Source organism: Amia ocellicauda, chromosome 5 (genome assembly GCF_036373705.1).
Source record: "Amia ocellicauda isolate fAmiCal2 chromosome 5, fAmiCal2.hap1, whole genome shotgun sequence".
Classification (NCBI taxonomy): Eukaryota; Metazoa; Chordata; class Actinopteri; order Amiiformes; family Amiidae; genus Amia; species Amia ocellicauda.
The window spans coordinates 20,493,381-20,505,289 of NC_089854.1; the positions used below are offsets into that span (position 1 = coordinate 20,493,381).

The following is an 11,909-nucleotide window of genomic DNA, read 5'->3' on the forward strand; positions in this document are numbered from 1 at the left end:
TTTTGAATGTCACAATAAACGAAATGAACATTATTGAACAGCATGCACAGCGTGATGTATTTATGATGGGGTTTAGAGTGATGGCCTGGTTTTAATTGACTCCCGGGCTGCACTGGCGTCGCACTTCCACCTGTATCTGCACTCGACGCAGGAAATGCATCTAAAATGGAGGAATCGCTCAAACAGAAACAGTTTCCACACACAAGCACACGGGTTATTGTGCACATGTGTGGGTGTGTAAAATACCAGGACAGATCCCCCCGCCGTTAAATAGGGATGACTGAGACCCTCCACCAAAGAAAGAAATACACACGAAAACACTGCTCTCGTCGTGGCAGTACTAGGGAGGAGCGCCGCCCCGCGGTTACAAGAGGACACTGCACATCTGATGGTTTCATTTTCTCAAGTCTGTACTTTTATCAAGTCTTTCCTGTCGTAGTGGAAAAAAGCGCCGGACAATCTACACTATGCAAATTAATGTAGAAACACATTGCTTACACTTTAACGGAATTAAATGACAGATTAAGATGAATTACATGTATGTAGAAAAAATGCGTTTGCATATTCAATTACAATTAGGCATCGCTTTAAAATGTTTTTATTGAGTCAGAAAACGGGAAGAGCGTCTTCAGTTTCCTTTTCTACAAAACAGCATCACATTTTAATGACAGGATGAGATATTTGGGATTGTCACATCAAACAACTGTTTCGGGGATAAAAACAAACAAAAATTGAAGTAGAAGAAAGTCATTTCTTAAGTCACAATGAAACGATAGAAAACGATTTTACGGGGGCGTCAGCTGCTGCTGCCTCGGTTTTAAATCATTATACATGAACACATGTATGTTCAACCCCCATAAAGCACAGAGTACCTGAAGCTGCACACTTCAGCACAACTAACAAAACACAATTAAGAACGGTTTAATAAAATGTAACTTGAGATACAGACTTCCAAACACTTAAAACAAAACACACCATTAGATAGACTCCAGACTTCATCAAATTGAGCCACTCACTTAAAAAACGAATAAAACAAAAGGAATGAAGGCGTCTTAAAAACAAACAAACAAAAGAATAAAGAAATGCTGATTTGTCCAGAATAATAATATTTTTTTAAAATATGAATGACCTTTTTATTTCAAAGGATGTTTTCAGGTATTAAACTGTATTAAGGGATGCTTTTTCATATAGACATCAGACAGGACTCTCTGCAATAATTAATGTCTGCAGGATCTAAACACAGCTTCACTGTACATTCTTTTTTAACCTATAAACTTTATAGGAAACAGTATGAAAACCCAGCACAGAATAAAACAAACCGAACGGTTGAATCGATGGACCTGCCGGGCCGTGGTTCTGTGGCTCCCCGGATGCTGAACGCAAAGGTACTAAAAGGCCTAACTATTAGGCAGAGTGGGACAAGTTCACACACAGGGAGCTGGTGTGGGGTACAGAAACCAGAGGGATTTATTAAGAAGTGTCTGCACAGCGCCTCTAAAACAGCTCGATGACCTCGATGGCGTACAGGCCCATGTCCTCGGACTGGCGCAGCTGGTGCAGCTCCTGCAGGCTGCTGTGGATCTTGCCCAGTTCAGAGAAGAGTCGCACCTGGAGGGAGGAAGCACAAAGCGACAACAGCCTGTCAGGAGCAGGGGGGGCGGGGCAGCGATGACATCACACAGACCAGTGGCTCTCAACCCTAGTCCCTTAATTGAGAGCTCGGTTGGAACAAAAACCAGCAGGGTGGGGAACCACCGACACAGACACTCGAACTATATACACCGATCAGCCATAACATTATGACCACCTGCCTAATATTGTGTAGGTCCCCCTTTTGCCGCCAAAACAGCCCTGACCCGTCGAGGCATGGACTCCACTAGACCTCTGAAGGTGTGCTGTGGTATCTGGCACCAAGACGTTAGCAGCAGATCCTTTAAGTCCCGTAAGTTGCGAGGTGGGGCTTCCATGGATCGGACTTGTTTGTCTAGCACATCCCACAGATGCTCGATTGGATTGAGATCTGGGGAATTTGGAGGCCAAGTCAACACCTTGAACTCGTGATTCATCAGACCAGGCCACCTTCTTCCATTGCTCCGTGGTCCAGTTCTGATGCTCACGTGCCCATTGTAGGCCCTTTCGGCAGTGGACAGGGGTCAGCATGGGCACCCTGATTGGTCTGCGGCTACGCAGCCCCATACGCAACAAACTGCGACGCACTGTGTGTTCTGACACCTTTCTATCAGAACCAGCATTCACTTTTTCAGCAATTTGAGCTACAGTAGCTCGTCTGTTGGATCGGACCACACGGGCCAGCCTTCGCTCCCCACGTGCATCAATGAGCCTTGGCCGCCCATGACCCTGTCGCCGGTTCACCGCTTTTCCTTCCTTGGACCACTTTTGATAGGTACTGACCACTGCAGACCGGGAACACCCCACAAGAGCTGCAGTTTTGGAGATGCTCTGACCCAGTCGTCTAGCCATCACAATGTGGCCCTTGTCAAAGTCGCTCAGATCCTTACGCTTGCCCATTTTTCCTGTTTCTAACACATCAACTTTGAGGACAAAATGTTCACTTGCTGCCTAATATATCCCACCCACTGACAGGTGCCATGATAACGAGATTATCAGTGTTATTCACTTCACCCGTCAGTGGTCATAATGGTATGGCTGATCGGTGTACACTCAATATATACATTAAATAAATGAAGAAAGAAATATATACACTACCTGGGACCTCACAAATCTGTGCAGATTGGCCAGCAGCCCCTTCGCCTCCGGGACCAGGATCAGGACCGTGAAATGGGCGTCCAGTAACAAGCACACCCAGTCCAGGATCTGGGACAGGGAAGACAGGAGTTAATTGAGATTCTAAACCGGTCCATACAGCGGTGTATGGGCTCTGTGGACTGCTCCAGCACACAGCCTGCCTGTCCCAGACTTCTCTCCTTGTGTTGTATTTGCGTCAATGTCTGATCCTGGTTCTCCTCATGTGTATAAAGAGCTGAGACCCAGGGAAATGCAGTGAGGAAGCCAGAGAGACTAATATCTGTGTGTGTGTGTCTAAATCTATCTACACCTCTGTGACCCACCTGTGATATCGTTGGCGTTCTTAACCCGGGCAGCTGCGTGTTGACGTCTTGAGAGCATCTAACATACAGGAACTGCAGGTACTGAAGGAGCAGCTGCGGAGAGATGGAGGGGATTTGAATGATTGTGAAACAATGAGAGAGAGAGAGAGAGAGAGAGAGAGAGGGGTGGGTGTGGCTTGTTAGCATGGGCTGCATGGTTAACGCGTTCTGGATATTGGCGACCGTTCGCGACTTATCGGCAAGTTCCTCTAAAGTTTCTCTCACTTTCTGACTCGCATCCCGTGTTTCCCCCATTCGTAAATCAACCCCCTATGATCCGTAAAGCGGTCAACCAAATGACAAACTGAGACTTGGCCAGGCCGCTGGGATCGTTGGGGATGTGAGGACAGACGATATAGACACTCACAATGACTTGCTGGGCTGACAGGTCTTTCAGGGGCGGGAGGAGGAAGTTCTCGCTGTGCGCCGTCTGCAGGATCTCATTTCTGCCGGCCGCCAGTCAAGGAGGAAGTCCATCAAAACAAAAATCTCTTTCAGAGGTATTTCTCTCTAGAAAGCACAAGCTCCTGGTCTGTGTGCCAGAGTGGCCCCTCTCCCAGGGTGCCGCTGCTCTTTAACCAAAGGATACAGTAATGCCGCCTTCTTCGGGCCTACTGGGCAGGGCAGGTCGGGCTCCACCGGGCTCTGTCCCAGCGTGGGGGTCTGGACGTCACAGCTATCCTCATCCAGTAGGGCGGGGCTGAAGCCGTTCTGAAGCTCCGCTGCGCCCCCTCCCGGCCTCGTGGGTGGAGGCTGGTCGGTCATGAAAGACACGCTGCCCAGGTCCACAGACACGGCCTCCAGGTCGGCATCCATGACACTGCGGAGACAACCCACCGCCGGGGGAGTCAGTGCGGGCACCAGCACTCACCCTGTGGCCAAAACTGCACCCACAGGGACCCACACACTGTCCCTGGACCCCTCTGGACTCCTCCCACCTCAGCCCGTGGGTTTCAGTCGCACACAGTTGGACACTGGCATCGAGCTCGTTCCCGGGACTCACCTGAGGAAGGCCTTCAGGCAGGCGCAGGTGACGGCCTCAGGGATGTCGGGGAAGAGCTGCAGACACAGCTGGGTGAGGAAGTAGTCTTTCTTGCTCAACGCCAGCATCAGGAAATCAGGACACACGCTGGGGGGAAATGAAAACAGCGCTGAGCGAACAAATGCCTACACCCTGGAGACGGGGCAGGGGCAGGACTCTCAATAACCCCGCCCCTCACCTGTGACCCCAGGCTCTAACCCCGCCCCTCACCTGTGACACAGGCGCCCAGTCTGCACCAGCTGCACCAGGGTGCTCTGTGGGTAGAAGGTGGGCTCTTGCAGGCAGCGCCGGACAAGCCCGGTGGTGATCTGACCCACGGACAGCTGCAGCTCCGGCTCACCGGCACGGGACAGGAACAGCCCCAGGTCCTGCTGCAGCTCCTCCTGCGACACGCTCTGAGGGAGAGGGCAAGATTAACATGCGACACAGACACAGACACACGGGTCCAGTGCATGCCGTGTTTATCTGGGCCTCACCTGTATTCGCTCCAGCACCTGGTCCACCGTCAGGGCCGGCAGCGCTTGGCTCTTCCGGGACATTTTCTACTCAAGGAGGAAACGGAGTCAATCACTTTCTTGCTCTTCATTTAAAGATTTAAAGAATAATATCAATAAAGTAAAACAGTCCCAGTCCAAATTTCAGTGGCTCAGACTCACGCTCTTCCGGGTCTCCACACCTTTACATGCTTTCGGGGGAACCTCTTCGTGCAGGAGCGCGTTCCAGGACGGGATGGAAGCGGACGGCCGCACTTCTGTGGGGACAACGAGACAATCACCCTCGGGCACAACGACAACGACACAGCTCCCCCCCACACGGCCCCGCGACTCACCTCCTGTCGGCCCGGCCGGTCTCAGCTTCCCCACAGCGGCCGCCAGGGACGACGCCTCGCACTCGTAGGGCACCACGGTCAGGGCCTTCCCGTGGGACACGTACAGCCGCGCCGCATGGCTCCATAGCTGCAGACGGAGGGGGAGAGAGCAGGTGTTAGAGAGAGCAATCAGAAAAGGATATTTTACAAATCTTCGGGTCCCTCCAAATGTATAATTATTGTATGTATCCTGCGTCAGGGTACCAATCCAACGCCCCCCACCTGTTCACAATAACCCAGCTGGTCTGGAGAACCCAGGCACACAAAGCCCCTCCCACACAGCCGTACCTGTCCATGCACCCCCCCGGGCAGCTCCTTCGCCGCCTGCAGGGTCTGGAAATTGAGATTCCAGATACACAGGAAATCTGGAAGACGGGAACAAAACACAAGGTAATGAAATCCCACATCCCTGGATCTAAAGCTCAACCCTGGAGGCTGAACAGACCCTCCAAGAGCAGCGTCTCCCAGCCCCCCCCGCAGCGCTCAGCCGGGTCACTCACCCTTCCCAGCATGGGCGGACGGGTGGGGCGCCCCCACTACGGCCACGTGGGCGTCGTCCAGGAAGAGCAGGCTGGCAGAGGCCGGCACCACCCCCTCCTCCACAGGCAGCCGCAGCAGCAGAGACCTGGGCAGGGTCGGCACCCCCTCCCCCAGCACAGGGCTCAGAGCCAGCAGCGTCTCGAACACACAGCCGCTGGAGTCTGCGGGGACAGACAGGCACAACACAGTTAGAAAGTCATGAGATCAAGAGAGGGAGAAGGAGAGGGAGAGGTGCCCCACTCACACAGACACGTGACGCGGATGTTCTTGTCCTGCAGTCGAGCAGCGAAGCTCAGGGGATTGGCACCGTTGCCCTCGGCCTCCATGCGATACTTGTGCAGGACGTTCGGCTGGAGCTTTTGCAGATACAGGAAGTGATCTCCATTCTAAAACAGCGAACAAACAAACGCACTCGATAGAAACAACAAACTACAATCAAACAGGACCACTATCAGCAGTGGCCGATAGGTCGATCTCAATCACAGAGCGCTGAACACCCTGAACACACGGGCAATTGTGACTAATTAGGTCAAGGGAATGGAACCAATTCAGGATAAAAGCCGACGTCTTTGTGGCCCCGGGCCTCAGGTTTACCTGCTCCGTGACAAACAGGAGCCCAGGCTGGTCCCCGTCCACGAAGCTGCTGCTCCACCTGCACACAGACACGGGAGCACCGGTCACTCAGCACTTTTACTGACATATAAAATGTATACAAACAATCCAATGGCAACTGAGAGAAGGCGGGGACGGCGAGGGGCACTACCTGATGACCTCGTCCTCTGACAGCACCTCCTCGATGGGCTGCTGCGGGGCGGCGAGGAGGGTGTCCAGCTGCCGGACTGCGCCCCGCTTGAACAGCACCAGTGCCTCAGCGTCCGGCACCGCGTGGAGCCGCTGCACATCGGCGCTCAGCTGCGGGGGGAGGGGGAGCACACAGAACAGCCATCAGTGTGGGCTTCCTTGCACAGAAAGAGCTCCGACTGTTTATTAAAAAGCAGATGGGTGGGTCTACAGTCCAACTGAAATTCAACATTTAATTTCAAAAGCACTGATCTTATTTATTTTAAATCATGGAGGCATTTTGTCTGATGTACATCTTCTCAGTCTTATACAGTGAATCTGAAGGAATCGCCCAGAATCCAACACGGAATCAAGTGAAGGTCACTGATTCAAATTGACAGACACACAACTTCTATAAATGTACACGAGTTAAGCTTACAAGATTGCAGATTGAGTCACGGTTAAAACTAGTGAATCACACACACAAACACTTACTGTTGCTTTAAACACTTTATCAAAACTTATGTCGTCATCTTTCCATACGCGAAGAACCTAGGAGGAAACAAATGCATCAATTAATCACGAGACAGAGACGAGAAAAACTACAGTCCTGCACTCCTGAGCCAGTCGTAGTCAAAGACTGTCTCCCAACCCCTGTGGAGGGGGACACCAGTTGGACACGAAGAGGTGTCAAATGGGAGACAAATAAGAATAAACCTCTAACAAGTTGCTGACAGGCTGTAATCTCATATCATGCAACTTCTATTCGGTGCAGTTGTCACCTTTAATTGTTATACACCTATAGTGTACATTTTCAGCTATAAACTATTCTATACCACCGTTTCATCCTCACTGCGGGTCATGGCCAGGCAATGTCGGTCATCGTGTCCAGTCTGTCCGGTGGGAATCTCTCATCAGGGGCCCTGTGAACAATGCAGAGCTGGCGAGTCTCACCTTGTGGTCGCTGACCACGACGTACTCCCCGGTTTGTCCGTTACACACCGCGGGACACGCAACGCTCTGTCCCTGCTTCACCGTCCAGCTGCCCAGCGGCTTCTGGTCCGATACCTGCGGGACACACACACACTGATGAGAGCCGAGAGAGACAGAGGACACGCAGCACACGGACCCACGTGGTCACACAGTCGCCTCAGATCAGGGCTTGACTAGCCGTTCCTCCTGCGTTTTTCACCCAAGTGACTTCCCAGTCCACGCAGGGATTCAAGCCATTATTCATTACAGAATAATTATAATCCCCTCCACACTTTGATCACAGATGACAGATGTAGCTTCGATATTCACACAGATCAGAACTTGTTATTTTAAAAGTATATATACACACACACACACACACACACACACAACAAATCCTCTATTAAACTTGAATTAAAGTATCGCTCCATCTCTCCACTCTTAAACAGCTCCGACACAATAAATCCATCAATCACACTGCACACCAGCGTCAGATACACACTGGCAGTGACGGCATGGTAATCACTCCACATCACACAGCCCTGTACTACACCTCTACACACACTCCACATCACACAGCCCTGTACTACACCTCTACACACACTCCACATCACACAGCCCTGTACTACACACACTCCACATCACACAGCCCTGTACTACACACACTCCACATCACACAGCCCTGTACTACACCTCTACACACACTCCACATCACACAGCCCTGTACTACACACACTCCACATCACACAGCCCTGTACTACACCTCTACACACACTCCACATCACACAGCCCTGTACTACACCTCTACACACACTCCACATCACACAGCCCTGTACTACACCTCTACACACACTCCACATCACACAGCCCTGTACTACACCTCTACACACACTCCACATCACACAGCCCTGTACTACACCTCTACACACACTCCACATCACACAGCCCTGTACTACACCTCTACACACACTCCACATCACACAGCCCTGTACTACACCTCTACACACACTCCACATCACACAGCCCTGTACTACACCTCTACACACACTCCACATCACACAGCCCTGTACTACACCTCTACACACACTCCACATCACACAGCCCTGTACTACACCTCTACACACACTCCACATCACACAGCCCTGTACTACACCTCTACACACACTCCACATCACACAGCCCTGTACTACACCTCTACACACACTCCACATCACACAGCCCTGTACTACACCTCTACACACAATCCACATCACACAGCCCTGTACTACACACACTCCACATCACACAGCCCTGTACTACACACACTCCACATCACACAGCCCTGTACTACACCTCTACACACACTCCACATCACACAGCCCTGTACTACACCTCTACACACACTCCACATCACACAGCCCTGTACTACACACACTCCACATCACACAGCCCTGTACTACACCTCTACACACACAGCCCTGTACTACACCTCTACACACACTCCACATCACACAGCCCTGTACTACACCTCTACACACACTCCACATCACACAGCCCTGTACTACACACACTCCACATCACACAGCCCTGTACTACACACACTCCACATCACACAGCCCTGTACTACACACACTCCACATCACACAGCCCTGTACTACACCTCTACACACACTCCACATCACACAGCCCTGTACTACACCTCTACACACACTCCACATCACACAGCCCTGTACTACACCTCTACACACACAGCCCTGTACTACACCTCTACACACACAGCCCTGTACTACACCTCTACACACACAGCCCTGTACTACACCTCTACACACACAGCCCTGTACTACACCTCTACACACACAGCCCTGTACTACACCTCTACACACACAGCCCTGTACTACACCTCTACACACACAGCCCTGTACTACACCTCTACACACACAGCCCTGTACTACACCTCTACACACACAGCCCTGTACTACACCTCTACACACACAGCCCTGTACTACACCTCTACACACACAGCCCTGTACTACACCTCTACACACACAGCCCTGTACTACACCTCTACACACACAGCCCTGTACTACACCTCTACACACACAGCCCTGTACTACACCTCTACACACACAGCCCTGTACTACACCTCTACACACACTCCACATCACACAGCCCTGTACTACACCTCTACACACACTCCACATCACACAGCCCTGTACTACACCTCTACACACACTCCACATCACACAGCCCTGTACTACACCTCTACACACACTCCACATCACACAGCCCTGTACTACACCTCTACACACACTCCACATCACACAGCCCTGTACTACACCTCTACACACACTCCACATCACACAGCCCTGTACTACACCTCTACACACACTCCACATCACACAGCCCTGTACTACACCTCTACACACACAGCCCTGTACTACACCTCTACACACACTCCACATCACACAGCCCTGTACTACACCTCTACACACACTCCACATCACACAGCCCTGTACTACACCTCTACACACAATCCACATCACACAGCCCTGTACTACACACACTCCACATCACACAGCCCTGTACTACACACACTCCACATCACACAGCCCTGTACTACACACACTCCACATCACACAGCCCTGTACTACACACACTCCACATCACACAGCCCTGTACTACACCTCTACACACACTCCACATCACACAGCCCTGTACTACACCTCTACACACACTCCACATCACACAGCCCTGTACTACACACACTCCACATCACACAGCCCTGTACTACACACACTCCACATCACACAGCCCTGTACTACACCTCTACACACACTCCACATCACACAGCCCTGTACTACACACACTCCACATCACACAGCCCTGTACTACACCTCTACACACACTCCACATCACACAGCCCTGTACTACACACACTCCACATCACACAGCCCTGTACTACACCTCTACACACACTCCACATCACACAGCCCTGTACTACACCTCTACACACACTCCACATCACACAGCCCTGTACTACACCTCTACACACACTCCACTCCACAGGCCAGTCCCTCCCCGCTCCCCTCGACAGCGCTTGGCTCCACAGCAGCTCCCCGTGTCTCCCTGTCACTACTCCAGCGAGAATCCACCCTCAGCCCCGACTGCCGAGAGGTGAGTATGACATTATGATCAACACTAAGCCCCCAGGAGCACGTTGTTGTTTTCAGGGTCGGGGGGTCCGGCGTGGACAGAGAGGTGCTGTGTGCCCTCCGGAAGCTCCCCGTGTTGTGTACCTTGTAGACCGTGACACGCTTCCCCGTGTCCGTCACCACGACGTGGTCTGCGTCTCTGCCCGGCTCGACACCCAGGGCCGCCGGATCGTCCTGGCCGAAACCCGTCACCAGTCCGCACAACGTGAAGCCCTCATAGAGCGCCGCCATGCTGGATGAGAAATAGGCTGAGGAGCGCAGAGATCGCGAGAATAGCCGAGCGGCGGCGTGGTCTACAAAAGCGACGGGGAGAGAGCGCATGTGTGGAGGGTGGCGGCGCCGCAGACAGCGCCCTCTGCCGGCGCGGCGTAGGAAACACATGCCTCGCTGGACCGATGCTACATTTATGCTAGCTTGTGCCCGATTCAGACCATTTCTCGAGTTATTGGAAATATGCAAACTATATACCTATCAGCCATACCATTATGACCAATGACAGGTGAAGTGAATAACACTGATAACACAGTGTATAGTAGTTTGTTGCGTATGGGGCTGCGTAGCCGCAGACCAATCAGGGTGCCCATGCTGACCCCTGTCCACTGCCGAAAGCGCCTACAATGGGCACGTGAGCATCAGAACTGGACCACGGAGCAATGGAAGAAGGTGGCCTGGTCTGATGAATCACGAGTTCAAGGTGTTGACTTGGCCTCCAAATTCCCCAGATCTCAATCCAATCGAGCATCTGTGGGATGTGCTGGACAAACAAGTCCGATCCATGGAGGCCCCACCTCGCAACTTACAGGACTTAAAGGATCTGCTGCTAACGTCTTGGTGCCAGATACCACAGCACACCTTCAGAGGTCTAGTGGAGTCCATGCCTCGACGGGTCAGGGCTGTTTTGGCGGCAAAAGGGGGACCTACACAATATTAGGCAGGTGGTCATAATGTTATGGCTGATCGGTATATATCTGCTTTATTATTAATTTGGCTGACAAATTTTTTAAAATATATAACAGCTTAGATTTTAACCTGTAGTTCTCGCTCTAGTTAGTTTTTTTCTCTTGGAAGAAGAAGATGAAGATGATGATGATTATTACTACTAATTATTTTATGCCACTGTGAAGCCAAATAACAATTCAAACACATCCCCTGAGAGCAGATCGCCTTGGGTTGTGTTGTGATACAAGTGCAGTTGCACCATTGTTGTGCAGTACAGTAGAGCTGAATACAACACATTGCATTATAATACAGTCTACAGTACATTAAAATACAATGTAACATAGTGTAAGACAGTACTGTATGAACAGTTATAATAATAATAATAATAATAATAATAATAATAATGCCTATGGTGTATTATTTATACAAACATATACTATAATGAACAC

General features: G+C 51.2%; 1 protein-coding gene across 1 annotated transcript; it reads right to left on the reverse strand.

Moving 5' to 3' along the window:
* Positions 1-582: 582 nt before the first annotated feature.
* nol11 (nucleolar protein 11) lies at positions 583-10,782 on the reverse strand. The gene is made up of 18 exons (XM_066704249.1): positions 10,606-10,782; positions 7,313-7,426; positions 6,854-6,910; positions 6,342-6,490; positions 6,173-6,230; positions 5,823-5,964; positions 5,539-5,739; positions 5,327-5,403; positions 5,000-5,126; positions 4,827-4,921; positions 4,647-4,712; positions 4,381-4,565; positions 4,132-4,257; positions 3,718-3,948; positions 3,496-3,574; positions 3,090-3,182; positions 2,728-2,835; positions 583-1,608 (listed from the first exon to the last, which is right to left on the reverse strand). The coding sequence occupies exons 1-18, from the start codon at positions 10,750-10,752 to the stop codon at positions 1,495-1,497; spliced, it is 2,169 nt and encodes a 722-aa protein (XP_066560346.1). The 5' UTR covers positions 10,753-10,782; the 3' UTR covers positions 583-1,494.
* Between the last annotated feature and the right edge of the window lie 1,127 nt (positions 10,783-11,909).